Below are 12,188 nucleotides of genomic sequence, written 5' to 3' on the forward strand. Positions count from 1 at the left end.
ATGCTATGAGTCCGGCTTCGTAATGGGCACTTTCTATACGCAGCTCATTTCAGATTAAAATAAATCTGCTGGGTTGTTATTATTATTCTCATTTTATTGGAAAGGAAACTGAAAGTCTGAGATGTATCAGAGCTAAGGTTTCAACTCCTATCTCCTTAGTTTATATTATAAAACTTTTAGTCTTTCCAGTTCAGTTTGGTAGGTATTTGAGAATGTGAGAGGAACAACAAAATTCTGATATATCTCATTGTTTTATTATAATAAAACTCTAGTTTAATGTATAGGGTCACCATGAATACAAAGCCTCACTGAAAATGGATGCTCAGCTTAGAGAAATAGTCGGTTACCTGAAGAAAACTGGAGAGAATCGTCTCCATATAGCCAAATGACTCATTTCACAGGAGACTAAACTCTATTGTTTCTTATATAAATAATGAACTTTCTTCTTTTTGGCCAGTACTTCAGAATATGTATTTTATTCCTTTCTTACCAGTGCTTTAGACTAGAAATCCCTAGAGGTATAAGCAAGAATGAATAAAAGCTGTGGGGAAAAGAATATTTTACTTGTGAGACTAGGCCTGCAAGTTAATGGAATCTTAAGATAATAGTCTCCAATTGTGTGTTTACCATCTAGGTTTAGAACCTCAATTGAAGAACAGCTTTGAAATCTATGGCAAGGCTTCATATTCGAAAAAGAACAGAGCTGGCGTATAACGTCTTATTCACTTTCCCACCACAGATTGTATTTGAAATGTTTCATACAATTATGTATTTTAAATAAATGGCCTTTCATGCTATGGATCTTAGTTACCATAGAAATGGATTTTTTCCTCACAGAACATTGTAGAAATCCAGATTGGCAGTTTAGTCTTCCTAAACAATTCACTGATTCATTTGATTTTCTAGTGACTAAGAGTTAGGGATTTTTTTCTTTTCCCCTTCTGTGGGGAAAAAAAAAATCCAGCTTATTGCTGTTTAAAACAATTCATTTAGGAGGTAAATTTTACAGGTGCAAAGATGATTTTGGTCTGACACTTTTCAAGATGGGGAAGAAGTTCTGAAAGTGTAGTAGAAATGGAAAATTTGGAAATTCCAAAGATCTATTGGATGATGGCAAATTATGGATATTTTCTATTTCCTTTGTTTCTTCTATTCAAAACTCTAAGGCACAAAGTAAAAACTGACAGCACAGCCGGAGGCTTGAACCTGGTGCAGAAACTTTCAACATCTCTCTTCCGTCTTGTGCTTAGCCTCTTTATGAAATTAAATCAAGTTTCTGGTCTCTAAAGACTTTAGAACCTGGATCCCTGCTAAAATTCACCTCTTAAATTTGATAAAATGAATTCTTTTCGTAAAGGAATAAAGGATATAATTGTGATCTTATTATTATCTTATCTTATTATTAATACTATTTACGTGTTTAGCACAATGCCTGACACATAGTTATTACTCAATAAACTGTAGCATAATAGTACTTAACAATCTATTTTATGAATTTAAGAAGTCTATCTTATCTTGTTTAGTCTTTTGACCTGATAATTTGACATACTCCACTATGTTATCATCATACACAAGATTATCTGGTAATACTGCTGTTTTATCTCTATTATTTTGCATACAATTTCCTATTGCCCATATCTATCTAGGAGAATAACACAAAATCAAGATGGTCAAATCTTTTTTTTTTTTTCCTTGGTCAACATGAACTTCAGAGATACCAATTATCTATCACATATGGACAGTAGAATAAATAAAGAGGAAATATTGACTATAAAATTCTAGTTTACCTACATATGGCTATTTTTTTCTAATCTGTCCTTCAGAATTGAAGCACTTATATATGTTTAATTATACATAAAACCTATTATTAGGTGCCAATTTAGAAAAAAAAATGAGGTAATAAAAATATCATGGGTAAACATTCAAACATTTTGTCCCCAGCAAATTTTCTTCCTAGCTCTTTCAATACATTCACAGAACAAGTTACTGAGTCATCCAGATGAAAATATGCAGATATACATGCAGCAAAAACATTATTCAATTCGACCTCAAATAGAGGGGAAAGTAACCTTTCTCTTCCCTTATTTCTCATCAAGTTCCTTAAAGGAGAAGTCACAATTAGCAGGCATAGAGAACCCGTAAAATCGCCTCTTTCTCTTTCAGGGTTTTTCACCGTCCTTTCAGAATAGAGGTGCTCCATCATGGACTAAGCTTTGGGAAGTAAATGCAGAAGCTGGTACCCACCACCCACCCTCCAGTTCCACAGAAGAGAGAATGGGGGAGCACGTGGACTTGCCCAGCTGCCCGCAAGACCCAGATATGTAAATGAGTTTCCCAGGAAGTCATGCCTTGTCTATATAATTCACTGGTTCCTGTTCATCTGCTTTACCAGGAATTTTCCATATTTTCCTCTATTGTCCAACTAACTGATTGAGTCTAAACGAAATTTAGACATTAAATGTTGTCTGAGAGCATCTTTTTTTTTAATCTCTATCTTTTCATTTCTACTTTCTAGGAAAGGCCTTAAAAAAAGAATCCTGCTTCCTATTCTACATGTTCCTGTCTCTACTTGATTGTATGTACTGGAGAATGCCTACATTTCATTAAAAAAAAAAAAAATTACCTTGTCCAAAATAAGCTCCCTTATGCACATTTCGAGCACCTTGGTATCCCAAACTCCTACAGATGACCTGTCCTCCACGCAATTCCCAGCGGTCGTCACAAACTGTACCCCACTGGCCATCATGGAAAATTTCCACTCTGCCTTCGTGAGGGCCGCTACCACCAACCAGTCGAACTGTCTTAGACGGTGCTGTCACAGAAACAAGCAGGGCTTAATTTTACATATATGTACATATTGCTTTATGCTTTAAAAAAAAAAGGCATTTGAGCACATTTTTCCAGCAAGTTCAATTATTGGAATAAATATTAAACTTTCTAGCACCACCTATTGGTAAAGAGTTTAATTGCAAACATTGTACATATTGGTCAGATCTGAAGAGTAAATCTACTCTTGCTTTTTTATAAGTTACATCTATGAAAACACTGCAATGATTTTGTTCCAGTGACTTTAAAATTTTACAGCTACAAGTCTGTGAATGTTATAGAGATTTTTCATACTATTTTTAAAAATTTTAACAAAGTGATTGCTTTCTTGACGCACTAACACACAAACTGGAACATATATCCAGTGACTTTCCGTGATACAGGAGGTTGAGGAGAAGATATTTTATAATATCATAAACATAAAAATAGACCAAACGTCCTGTTATTTACCAAGAAAAACAAGGTAACTATAATGACAAAATCAATTCAGAAATAGCAAAGATATTCCTTGATATAAGCCCCCTGGATTTTGTCCCAAAGTGTTTTTCTTGTTTTGAAAAAGGATTAATGAGATAGAAATCAGACAAGTTTCGTTTATTTTGAGAAATCGCTAAATCAGTAAACTTTGGGAAGAAATATACCATGTTTACAACAAAGTAACTTTGTTCTGCAATGCCTACGTAATCAAAATTGCCATATATACAGTAAACTTTTATAAAACTTTGATCATGTGCAGTGATTTACATAAATATGAAATGTCTCTTTCTCATTTTTAAAACCAACATACACATTTTGAACCTAAGAACAGATAAAGTGTGTAAATAGTATCACAAAAAATTTCACTTAGAGTTAGAAAATTTCTTTAAACAGCCTGAACTATTCTAGTAAGTATTTGTTAAAAAATCATTTGGCTGAAGAACAGAAAAAGGCAAAGACAGAAAATAATTTTTAAAATTTACTTAGTGCTAAATAAAATATTCTCTAATAATTAGAAAAGCCAATGAATAAATACAGTTCTATTTAAATATATCTTTTCAAATATGAGTTTGAAGAACACCATAATATAAAAAAGCAAGATGCAATTCTTACAACAGAAGTATCTCTGTAATGTGAAAATGGAGTTTTAGTGTACGGGTTTTCAGAACTCAGTTAACTAAAGAAATAGTAACTTTTGTTTTCTAATTTGAGCAAATTTTGTTGGAACAGTAATCCAACAATATGTAAACAAAATAAACAATTTCCTACAAGCCTGACTGAGCCACTCAGAAACATGAAAAGCAAACATTAACATGTAGTATTACAATTATAATTACTTTCTTGATTCATCCAAAATATAATTCAGTGCTAAATACTGAATTAATGTAATAATGTCCAGGTGCATAAGCCCTTCCTCACTTAATAAACATGAGTTACAAACATTAAAAACATTTTTAGAAAGGAAAATAATTTGCTATTGCAGTATTCAAACTTCCAATTACTAAGTAAAATACCTGGGTGACCCAATCATTCACTGTAAATGCCTAAGAAAATAAGAAATAATAATCCAGGAATAGATTGTGTAGTTTTAAAACATTACAGTCATGTAATAGTAACTAGTGCCACTCCCAATTATTTTACATAAGTCAAAAATAAATCTCCCTGTGCTATGCTGCCACTTCCCATCAGCCAACTATTTGACATTCGGTAGTGTATATATGTGGATGCTACTCTCACTTTGCCCCAGCTTCACCCTCCCACCCCCTATCCTCAAGTCCATTTTCTATGCCTACCTCTTTATTCCTGTCCTGCCCCTAGGTTCTTCAGAACCATTTTTTTTTTTTTAGATTCCATATATATGCGTTAGCATACAGTATTTTTCTCTTTCTGACTTACTTTACTCTGTATGACAGACTGTAGGTCCATCTACCTCACTACAAATAACTCAATTTCGTTTCTTTTTATGGCTGAGTAATATTCCCTTGTATATATGTGCCACATCTTCTTTATGCATTCATCTGTTGATGGACATTTAGGTTGGTTCCATGTCCTGGCTATTGTAAATAGAGGACACAACCTTTAAAAGAATGACATAGCCATAGGACATGACATAAACTGGTTAGAACCAACTAGGTCTGAGATGGGGACGAGACTTCCACTGGACCTTGAGGTTCTGTATATGCTCACTGTAACACATCAGCATGCTAAATGACACACCCACAGGCTCCATGGCAGTTCGAAGGCTGACCATAAAAGGTCAACAAGTGGGTGGGGCCCAGTTCCTGGAAATCCCCACCCCTTCCCCAAAATAGCTGGAATACTCCTCCCACTCATTAGCCTAAGAAATTACACCCCCCCCCCAATAAAAACTGACCCTGTACCCTGGTGCCTTTCTCACCTTCTGAGATGGCCCACACTCTGTCTGTGGAGTGCATTTCTCTCTAAATAAATCCACTTCTTACCTATCACTTGGTCTCTCAGTGAATTCTTTCTGTGATGAGACATCAAGAACCTGAGCTTCATTAAGTTCTGAGACCAGGTGTGTGGTATCAGTTAAAAGACTGTGGGTTCAAGTCCCAATCTGAGATACACGGTTTAAGTTAGTCACCTGGAACAGCTGAATCATCACTTGAATCTGCTCAGGATTCTCTCTCCAAATTTTATCCAAGAGCCTCTCTGTTAAGCTGCTTCATTCTTTCCTTTGATTGCAAGCTGGCCATCTTTTTTCCCCAGTGAACACGTCTATTAACAAGTCCTACATTTATATTTTACAGTCTCTTTCTCGGAGACAGTTCTAAAATATCCAAGGAAGTCCTCCTATGACCTAGTTTGGGCGAGATGCCCATCTATGGACTAAACAGCTTGGGCCAAAGACAGGGTCAGTTACATTCACATGCCATTCCTGGAATGGGGGGAGGGGAGAGGCATTTCCCTGTTGAAGGTGAGTTTTGAGCAAAGACAGTAAGCCCGGTTCATCAGACATTTTAATAATCTTCGTGTATTTATGAATATTCATTATGCTATATGTTTAGCCTGGTGTTCTTTTAATATCCCTGACTGTAGAGTATAACTGAAATTAAAAATCCACGAGTTAGATAATCTGGATTTTACTTATTCCTCTGACACTGTTTATGTGAGCTTATTAAACTATTCAATCTCTCTAGGACCAAATTTTCCAACTGTTAAAAAGAGAAAATGATATTTGCTCTTAGTTAAAGCATCTAAACACAACTTCTCTGTGGCAGGCATTTTCCTTGGTTTCAGAAATTATTTGAATAAAGCATGTATCCTGCCCTCAAGATTCAAGTATTTCTGAGGTTATTTTGAAGGTTAAATAGTTCATTCTTTAAAATGAAGTACAAATGTAAAGGTTTTACTTTTACAAGTTTTGAAAATTTTGAGGTTTACATTTTGTGGAGAAAGCATTAGAATGAATATATTATCTTGATATTAATCACCTTATTAATTTTTTAACTACTTTCCTATTTAATACTTATCCTTCTCAAAGAGGAGATCTTAACCGAGTAGGATGACATTTTACAGATAGACAAAACCTACCCTATGGTTTCAGATGTGAGTGTATTTGACCTTTGTTATTTCCAAACATGATAAACCTTGAAGAGACTCTTGGAGACCAGTAATGAGTAAACTATGGCCTTAAGCCAATCTCAGCTTGCTGTCTATTTTGTAAATAAAGTTTTGGTGGAATGCAGCCATGCCCATTAGTTTACATACTGAGTAGGGCTGCTTTCAGGCTACACAGAAGAGTTGAATAGTGTGACAGAGACCTTCTGGCATGCAAACCAAAAATATTTACTAGCTGGTCCTTTTCTGAAAAAGCTTGCCAACCCCTGATATAATTGAAAACATAAGACTAGTATGATAGAGGATTTCAGTAGGGAAAATCCTGCCGTGTGACCCCTGGAACAAATAAGGTCATGATTAATCTCTACTTACTTCTCCAGTTTAACCCTTTGAAAACCTCTCCACCCCCTCTCCTTGCTCCCTTTAGTTCAATTGTATAATTACTCACATTCCCAAATAAGCCTTGCTCTCCTTTATTTCTGGGGCTTTCGTTCCTCAATCCCCCCCACCTTTTCCTCCCCTCCCCACCACTGGCACCTCCCATTTCTTCACCCTCAGCCCCCAGTTTGGACTGGTATCCCTTCTCAGGCTCGCATAGCACTACTGCCCTGCAAGGCACCGTGAACTAGGTAATTTTCTCTCTCAGACTGAGGTCCTTCCCGTTATCTTTTCAATACCTGACCAAATATCACTTGATGAAGTCACTTGATGAAGGGTTTATGGTGTGAATGAATGAATTTTGACCTCTTCTTGATACGCCATCTCTATTACCTGAGTGGATTAAATTGGCAAATGCTTCAAATATCAAACACTGAAAGAAGTAGAATTTAGTATGTCACCAGTCTCTAGAGAGAATATAGTTTCTATGTGTAGAAGCAGTAAAGGAAATTGCGAAGGAGAGGTTGATTTAAACGTGAGTCTATTATAGGAAAAAACTATGTGGCTGTCCACGAAGAGCCCTCCAAGGTGGACCGGTCTGGTGGCAGGGTCTGATCAGAAACCTCACATATTCCAAAACCTGATTGTTTGTAGGTTTAGAGGATTTATCTCTTAGTGGCAGACTAACGTTAAACAGACTCTCAGGACTAAATGTCAATTCAATTTACAACCAGAAAGGTAGTTGCCTCAAAAACGGGAATATTTTTAACTACTTGACAAGGCCATTTTCTCTCTGTGGGCAATCTGCACAAGAAGTCAAATCACAATCAGTGAATTGTTCGTTTAATTAATTTATTAATTTACAATGAGACATAGCTATGAGATTTTGCCTCTGGGTTTGGCCAGTGCTCTTTGCTTAACACATTTTTCTTTATATATGTTAATATATTCCATCAAGTTAGGTGGTTTGACATATCTCTGCTCTGATTCACTGCAGTTTAACTTTCTAAAGGAAATCTTACTCTTATTCCCTAGATTTGGAGGAAAGTGTAGAGTACTGATAATTTCTATATATTTTTAAAAGCCTGTGTGTAATATTAAAATATATAAAATATTTATTACACAAATAGCTCATTCATATTTTTATAAGATACCAGACAAAAAATAAATAGAGTAGATAATTTACAAAGGTTTTCTAATCTAATCTGAGAAAATAACTTCAAATATAGTGAAAGTTAACAAGTTCACTAGTTATTATTGTTTTGTTTATTGAAGGCTTATTTTTAAAGGAGGAAGTAAAACATATATTAAATATATGATATATAAATATAAATATATATTTTATATAAAATATAAAACATATATTAAATATCTCGGAATAGAGGAATAGCTAAATTAATTATAGTATACATTAGATGGATAGTTTTAGACTCATTAAACATTCCTGTCAAAAGAATCATACAGAAAATAGAGAAAAATGATAATATAAAATTTAAGTGACTATATTAACATTAATGTTTCATTTTAATATGCCAAAAAAATTGATATATAAAAAGATTAGAAGGAAGTATCCAAGCATATTGACAGTAATTTTGTAGAGGGGACAGAAATTGAATATAAAATCTTTTTCTTATTTTCTGAAATTATATTATTTTTAAAACTAAGATTAATTTAATTAAAATAAGTGGTGGCCAGATAGTCACTGATGTCCTTACTGTTTTAAAGGGTCTATGATTCAAGTTAAGCTGAAATTCATAAAACTGAGGGAAAGAACAAGCTCAGAATGAGAGATATAGTATAATGTCCTTTATCTAAAACACAGAAAATAATACCATCTATCATTTATGCAAACATACATATGTAGTAAATATATAAAAACACAAATAGAAAGACACATGTAAACTCCATGACAGAAGTTTAACCTGGAAAAGCAAGGGAGGCAGGTATAAATGGGGCTTCATCTGTGCTAGTTAACATGATATTTCTTAAAAGAGAAATATGTGTAGTTCGTATGGTAAAAGGACAACACCTCTAAAATGCGGGTGGTGTGTACATGACTATGTATTAGCTATTTGTTGTAAATGTTCTTCCTTCTTTTCTTTATATTTGAAATCTATTTTATTTAAAGAAGAAATCTATTTTATTTAAAGTCCCATGTTCATGGGGACACTGATGGAGCCATCTATGAGCCCAAAATAAATTATAAAAATGCTTCATATACGAGTCTTTTCTTGAAAGTTAGGAAAAACTATTATGAATCTACTATGTTTGAGACAGGAAGGGGTCAGGGCACAACCCTTAAAAGAATGACATAGCCATTGAAGACACAACAAACTGGTTAGAACAACTAGGTCCAAGATGGCGGACAAGTTGACTTCTACTAGACCTTGAGCCTCATTATACACTCATTGTAATCCATCAGCATACTAACTGACATACCCACAGGCACCATGATGGTTCTGGGGCCAACCATAAAAGGCCAAAAAGTAGGCGATGACCCAATTCCTGGAAATCTCCGCTCCGTCCCCAAAACAGTTGGAATAATCCTCCCACTCATTTGCTTATGAAATTGCCCTATAAAAACTAACCACCCATATTTTGGGGGCTCTTGCCTTCTGAGATGCCCCATACCCTGTCTATGAAGTGTGTATCTCCCTGAATAAAACTCCTTTTACTTTACTATGGCTCGCTCTTGCATTCTTTCCTTCGCAAAGCCAAGAACCCACACTTGGTGGTAGTCCCACGGACTCACGCGAGACCTGGGACGTGACCATCCTCTCGTGCCCCACTTTCTTTCTTGCAACAAGCTCTAGTAGACAAAATTTTAATTTGAAAAGCGAAGTCAGGAAGAATGTGGACTATGGGGTGTCTTTGCATTGTGTCCATCACTGCTACTTGAGTGGAAGTAAAGAACTGAGGTTAAAATGTAAAATGACTTTTGAGGAGTGTAGCCATTTCATTTCAATTATTATCATATTGTTTACCTCATGGTCATGCTTTCTTTTTTTTGTATCATTTATTGGAATTAGGATTTAGGGTTAAATTTATTACTCAATAGTAATTATTATATTTGAGTTTCAAATGTAACGAACATTTTTTTAAAAAGTCTGGTTGCAAGTTGACCCAGAAGTCCTTGCAATATGGCAAAATTCCTCTAGAAAGGGAACTGATTTTTAATTTAAGATAATTAGCTTAATGAGGTATTTAACTATGAAAGGCACACCCTGGTGTGAAATAAAACTCATTTTATGGCAAGACAAGAAAAATTTAAACATAAAAAAATTTCTCTGCCCTTTGGATTCCACTCTCTCTTCTACTGTGCATTGTGTGTCTGACTTATGCATCGACCAGACCTCCCCCATCAGCAGAAATACCTGCTCAACCATAAAGAACAACATTCTCCTAGCATTAGCAAGACAACTCCTTCAAAGATAACATTCCTTCTTGATCATGTACGGGATCACATGACTTTCCACGATGACCCTTAGATCTGGATTATGTAAACTGTCAATAATACATCATTTGATGTACAGCCCTCTGCCTCAAAAAACTTATATAACTGTGCCTTGACTTCTAATGGGCGGAACAGTTCTCAGACCTGAGATGCTCTTGCTGAGTTATAATCCTCAAATTTGGCCCGAATAAAAGTTTCCATTTCTTTCTTAGATTGACTGATTATTATTTTTTTACACTGGATATCAGATGTTTGGAGAAATAGGCTGAATTTCTTGGAAAAATAATTTAACAGATTTTGAATCTTACTCCAGCAGTCAAAGAAAACACGTATTCTGGAAGCCCCCAAACAGGGTAAAGAGGAGAAACCAGAGGGAGAAGATTTCAGTGGAGCACGAGTATGCAAAGTATTTTGATGGCAGGGGAGAGACCGAGGAGAGTGGCCAGTGAGGAAAATATGGAGTCTAATCTAGCCAGGAATTTCGACACAGTAAAGTCTAACGTTCAACTTGAAAGTTGTAGACTCTTCTGCTCACATTTTCCTGTTATGAATAAGCCTTCAGTAAAATTCTCTTAGATCCCCAGGTGGAGCTAGGGAACATCCTCAAATGAAAGGAGAGGTGTGGTGCTGTGTTGGAATGAGTGACGTGGGGGGAAAGGAGCGATCACAGATGCATAGGCATGTGAGTTTCCTAGGGCTACGATATTAAATGGTCACAATTTGTGCAGCAAATTAAAACAACAGAAATTTATTCTCACAGTTCTGGAGATCAGAAGTCTGAAATCCAGATGTCCGCAGGGCTGTTTTCTCTTTGAAGGCTCTGGGGAGAAATCCTTCCTTGCCTTGTCTTAGGTTCTCATGACTCCGGCCAGTCTCAGTGTTCTTTGGCTTGTAACCGAATCACTCTAATCCCTGCCTCTGTCTCCAGCTTTTCACCATGTCTCTGTGGCCTCCTCTTATAAAAACGCCAGTTGTTAGCTTTAGGGCCCACCTGAATCCAAAATGACCTCATCTTAGCCTAACTACACCTGCAAAGACCCTACTTCCAAATAAGGTCACATCCTGAGGTTTCAGGAACACTTGAATTTCTAGAAACCCTACTAAACCCACTATCACAGCCGTGGCAGGGATTTGAATGAGGAGACATGGGGAATACAATTTTTCCATATTTTCGTCAATCTACTTCAGACAGGAGGCACTGGAATTGCCTTAGAATGTGAGGTTGGTGCTCAAACAATTTTATTTCAATATTAAAGAACTGACCCCCAAGATTTGAGGACTGCAGAATAGCTGGCTAGTAGACATTTGGTTACACTGGAAATTAGCGACTTAGCAAAGTTAACCATGATGACACTGAACACCCATAGTTCAGCGACTGAATAATTAAAAGACTGAGAATGTGTTGCGTCAAAATAAACTGTACTAAACCTCAGATGATATTGAGTAAATCTATTATAACTTGAAAGTTCTTACTTCGCAGTGGGTTAAGCAGGATATGAGTGACAATTCAGGTGAGGCAGGGGATGAAAATAACTGTAGTACCCCAGGAAAGGGTCAGGACCTGTAGGTTAAGCCACAGTGGGAGATATTTCTGGGACACTTCATGTGCAAGCAAGTAACTGCTGTTCTAGGGAATCTCGTCTTGAGACTCACATTGTAGGGCAATGCATGGCCAGAGAAGCCAGGTTAAGGGAGCAAATGATAGGTTGTGAACCGGGAATACTTCGGTGGTCCAGTGGTTAGGACTCCATGCACTCACTGCCGAGGGCCCGGGTTCAATCCCTGGTCAGGGGACTAAGGTCCCACAAGTCACCTGGTGCGGCCAAAAAAAAGGCTGGAACCTATAACCTATGTTCGGAAAGTGCTTGAATTGGAACAAAAGAAACAATCTTGTATTAGTGTAAGACTACATGTACTGCAGAACAGGAAGCCAGGACCTGGTTCTCTGAAAAAAGCCATTTGGTCCTCC

The 12,188-nt window shown here is 36.3% G+C and overlaps 1 protein-coding gene across 9 annotated transcripts in view; it reads right to left on the bottom strand.

Moving 5' to 3' along the window:
• Positions 1-12,188, bottom strand: part of MSR1 (macrophage scavenger receptor 1) — a 457,630-nt gene that overhangs the window by 47,095 nt on the left and 398,347 nt on the right. For all 9 annotated transcript variants that reach the window (XM_079908915.1, XM_079908914.1, XM_079908916.1 and 6 more), the window contains one exon: positions 2,624-2,812. In XM_079908915.1, the coding sequence (XP_079765041.1) occupies positions 2,624-2,812 (189 nt within the window). The remainder of the gene's footprint in view (positions 1-2,623; positions 2,813-12,188) is intronic.

The sequence above is a fragment of the Stenella coeruleoalba genome (assembly GCF_951394435.1).
Source record: "Stenella coeruleoalba genome assembly, chromosome: 21".
Classification (NCBI taxonomy): domain Eukaryota; kingdom Metazoa; phylum Chordata; class Mammalia; order Artiodactyla; family Delphinidae; genus Stenella; species Stenella coeruleoalba.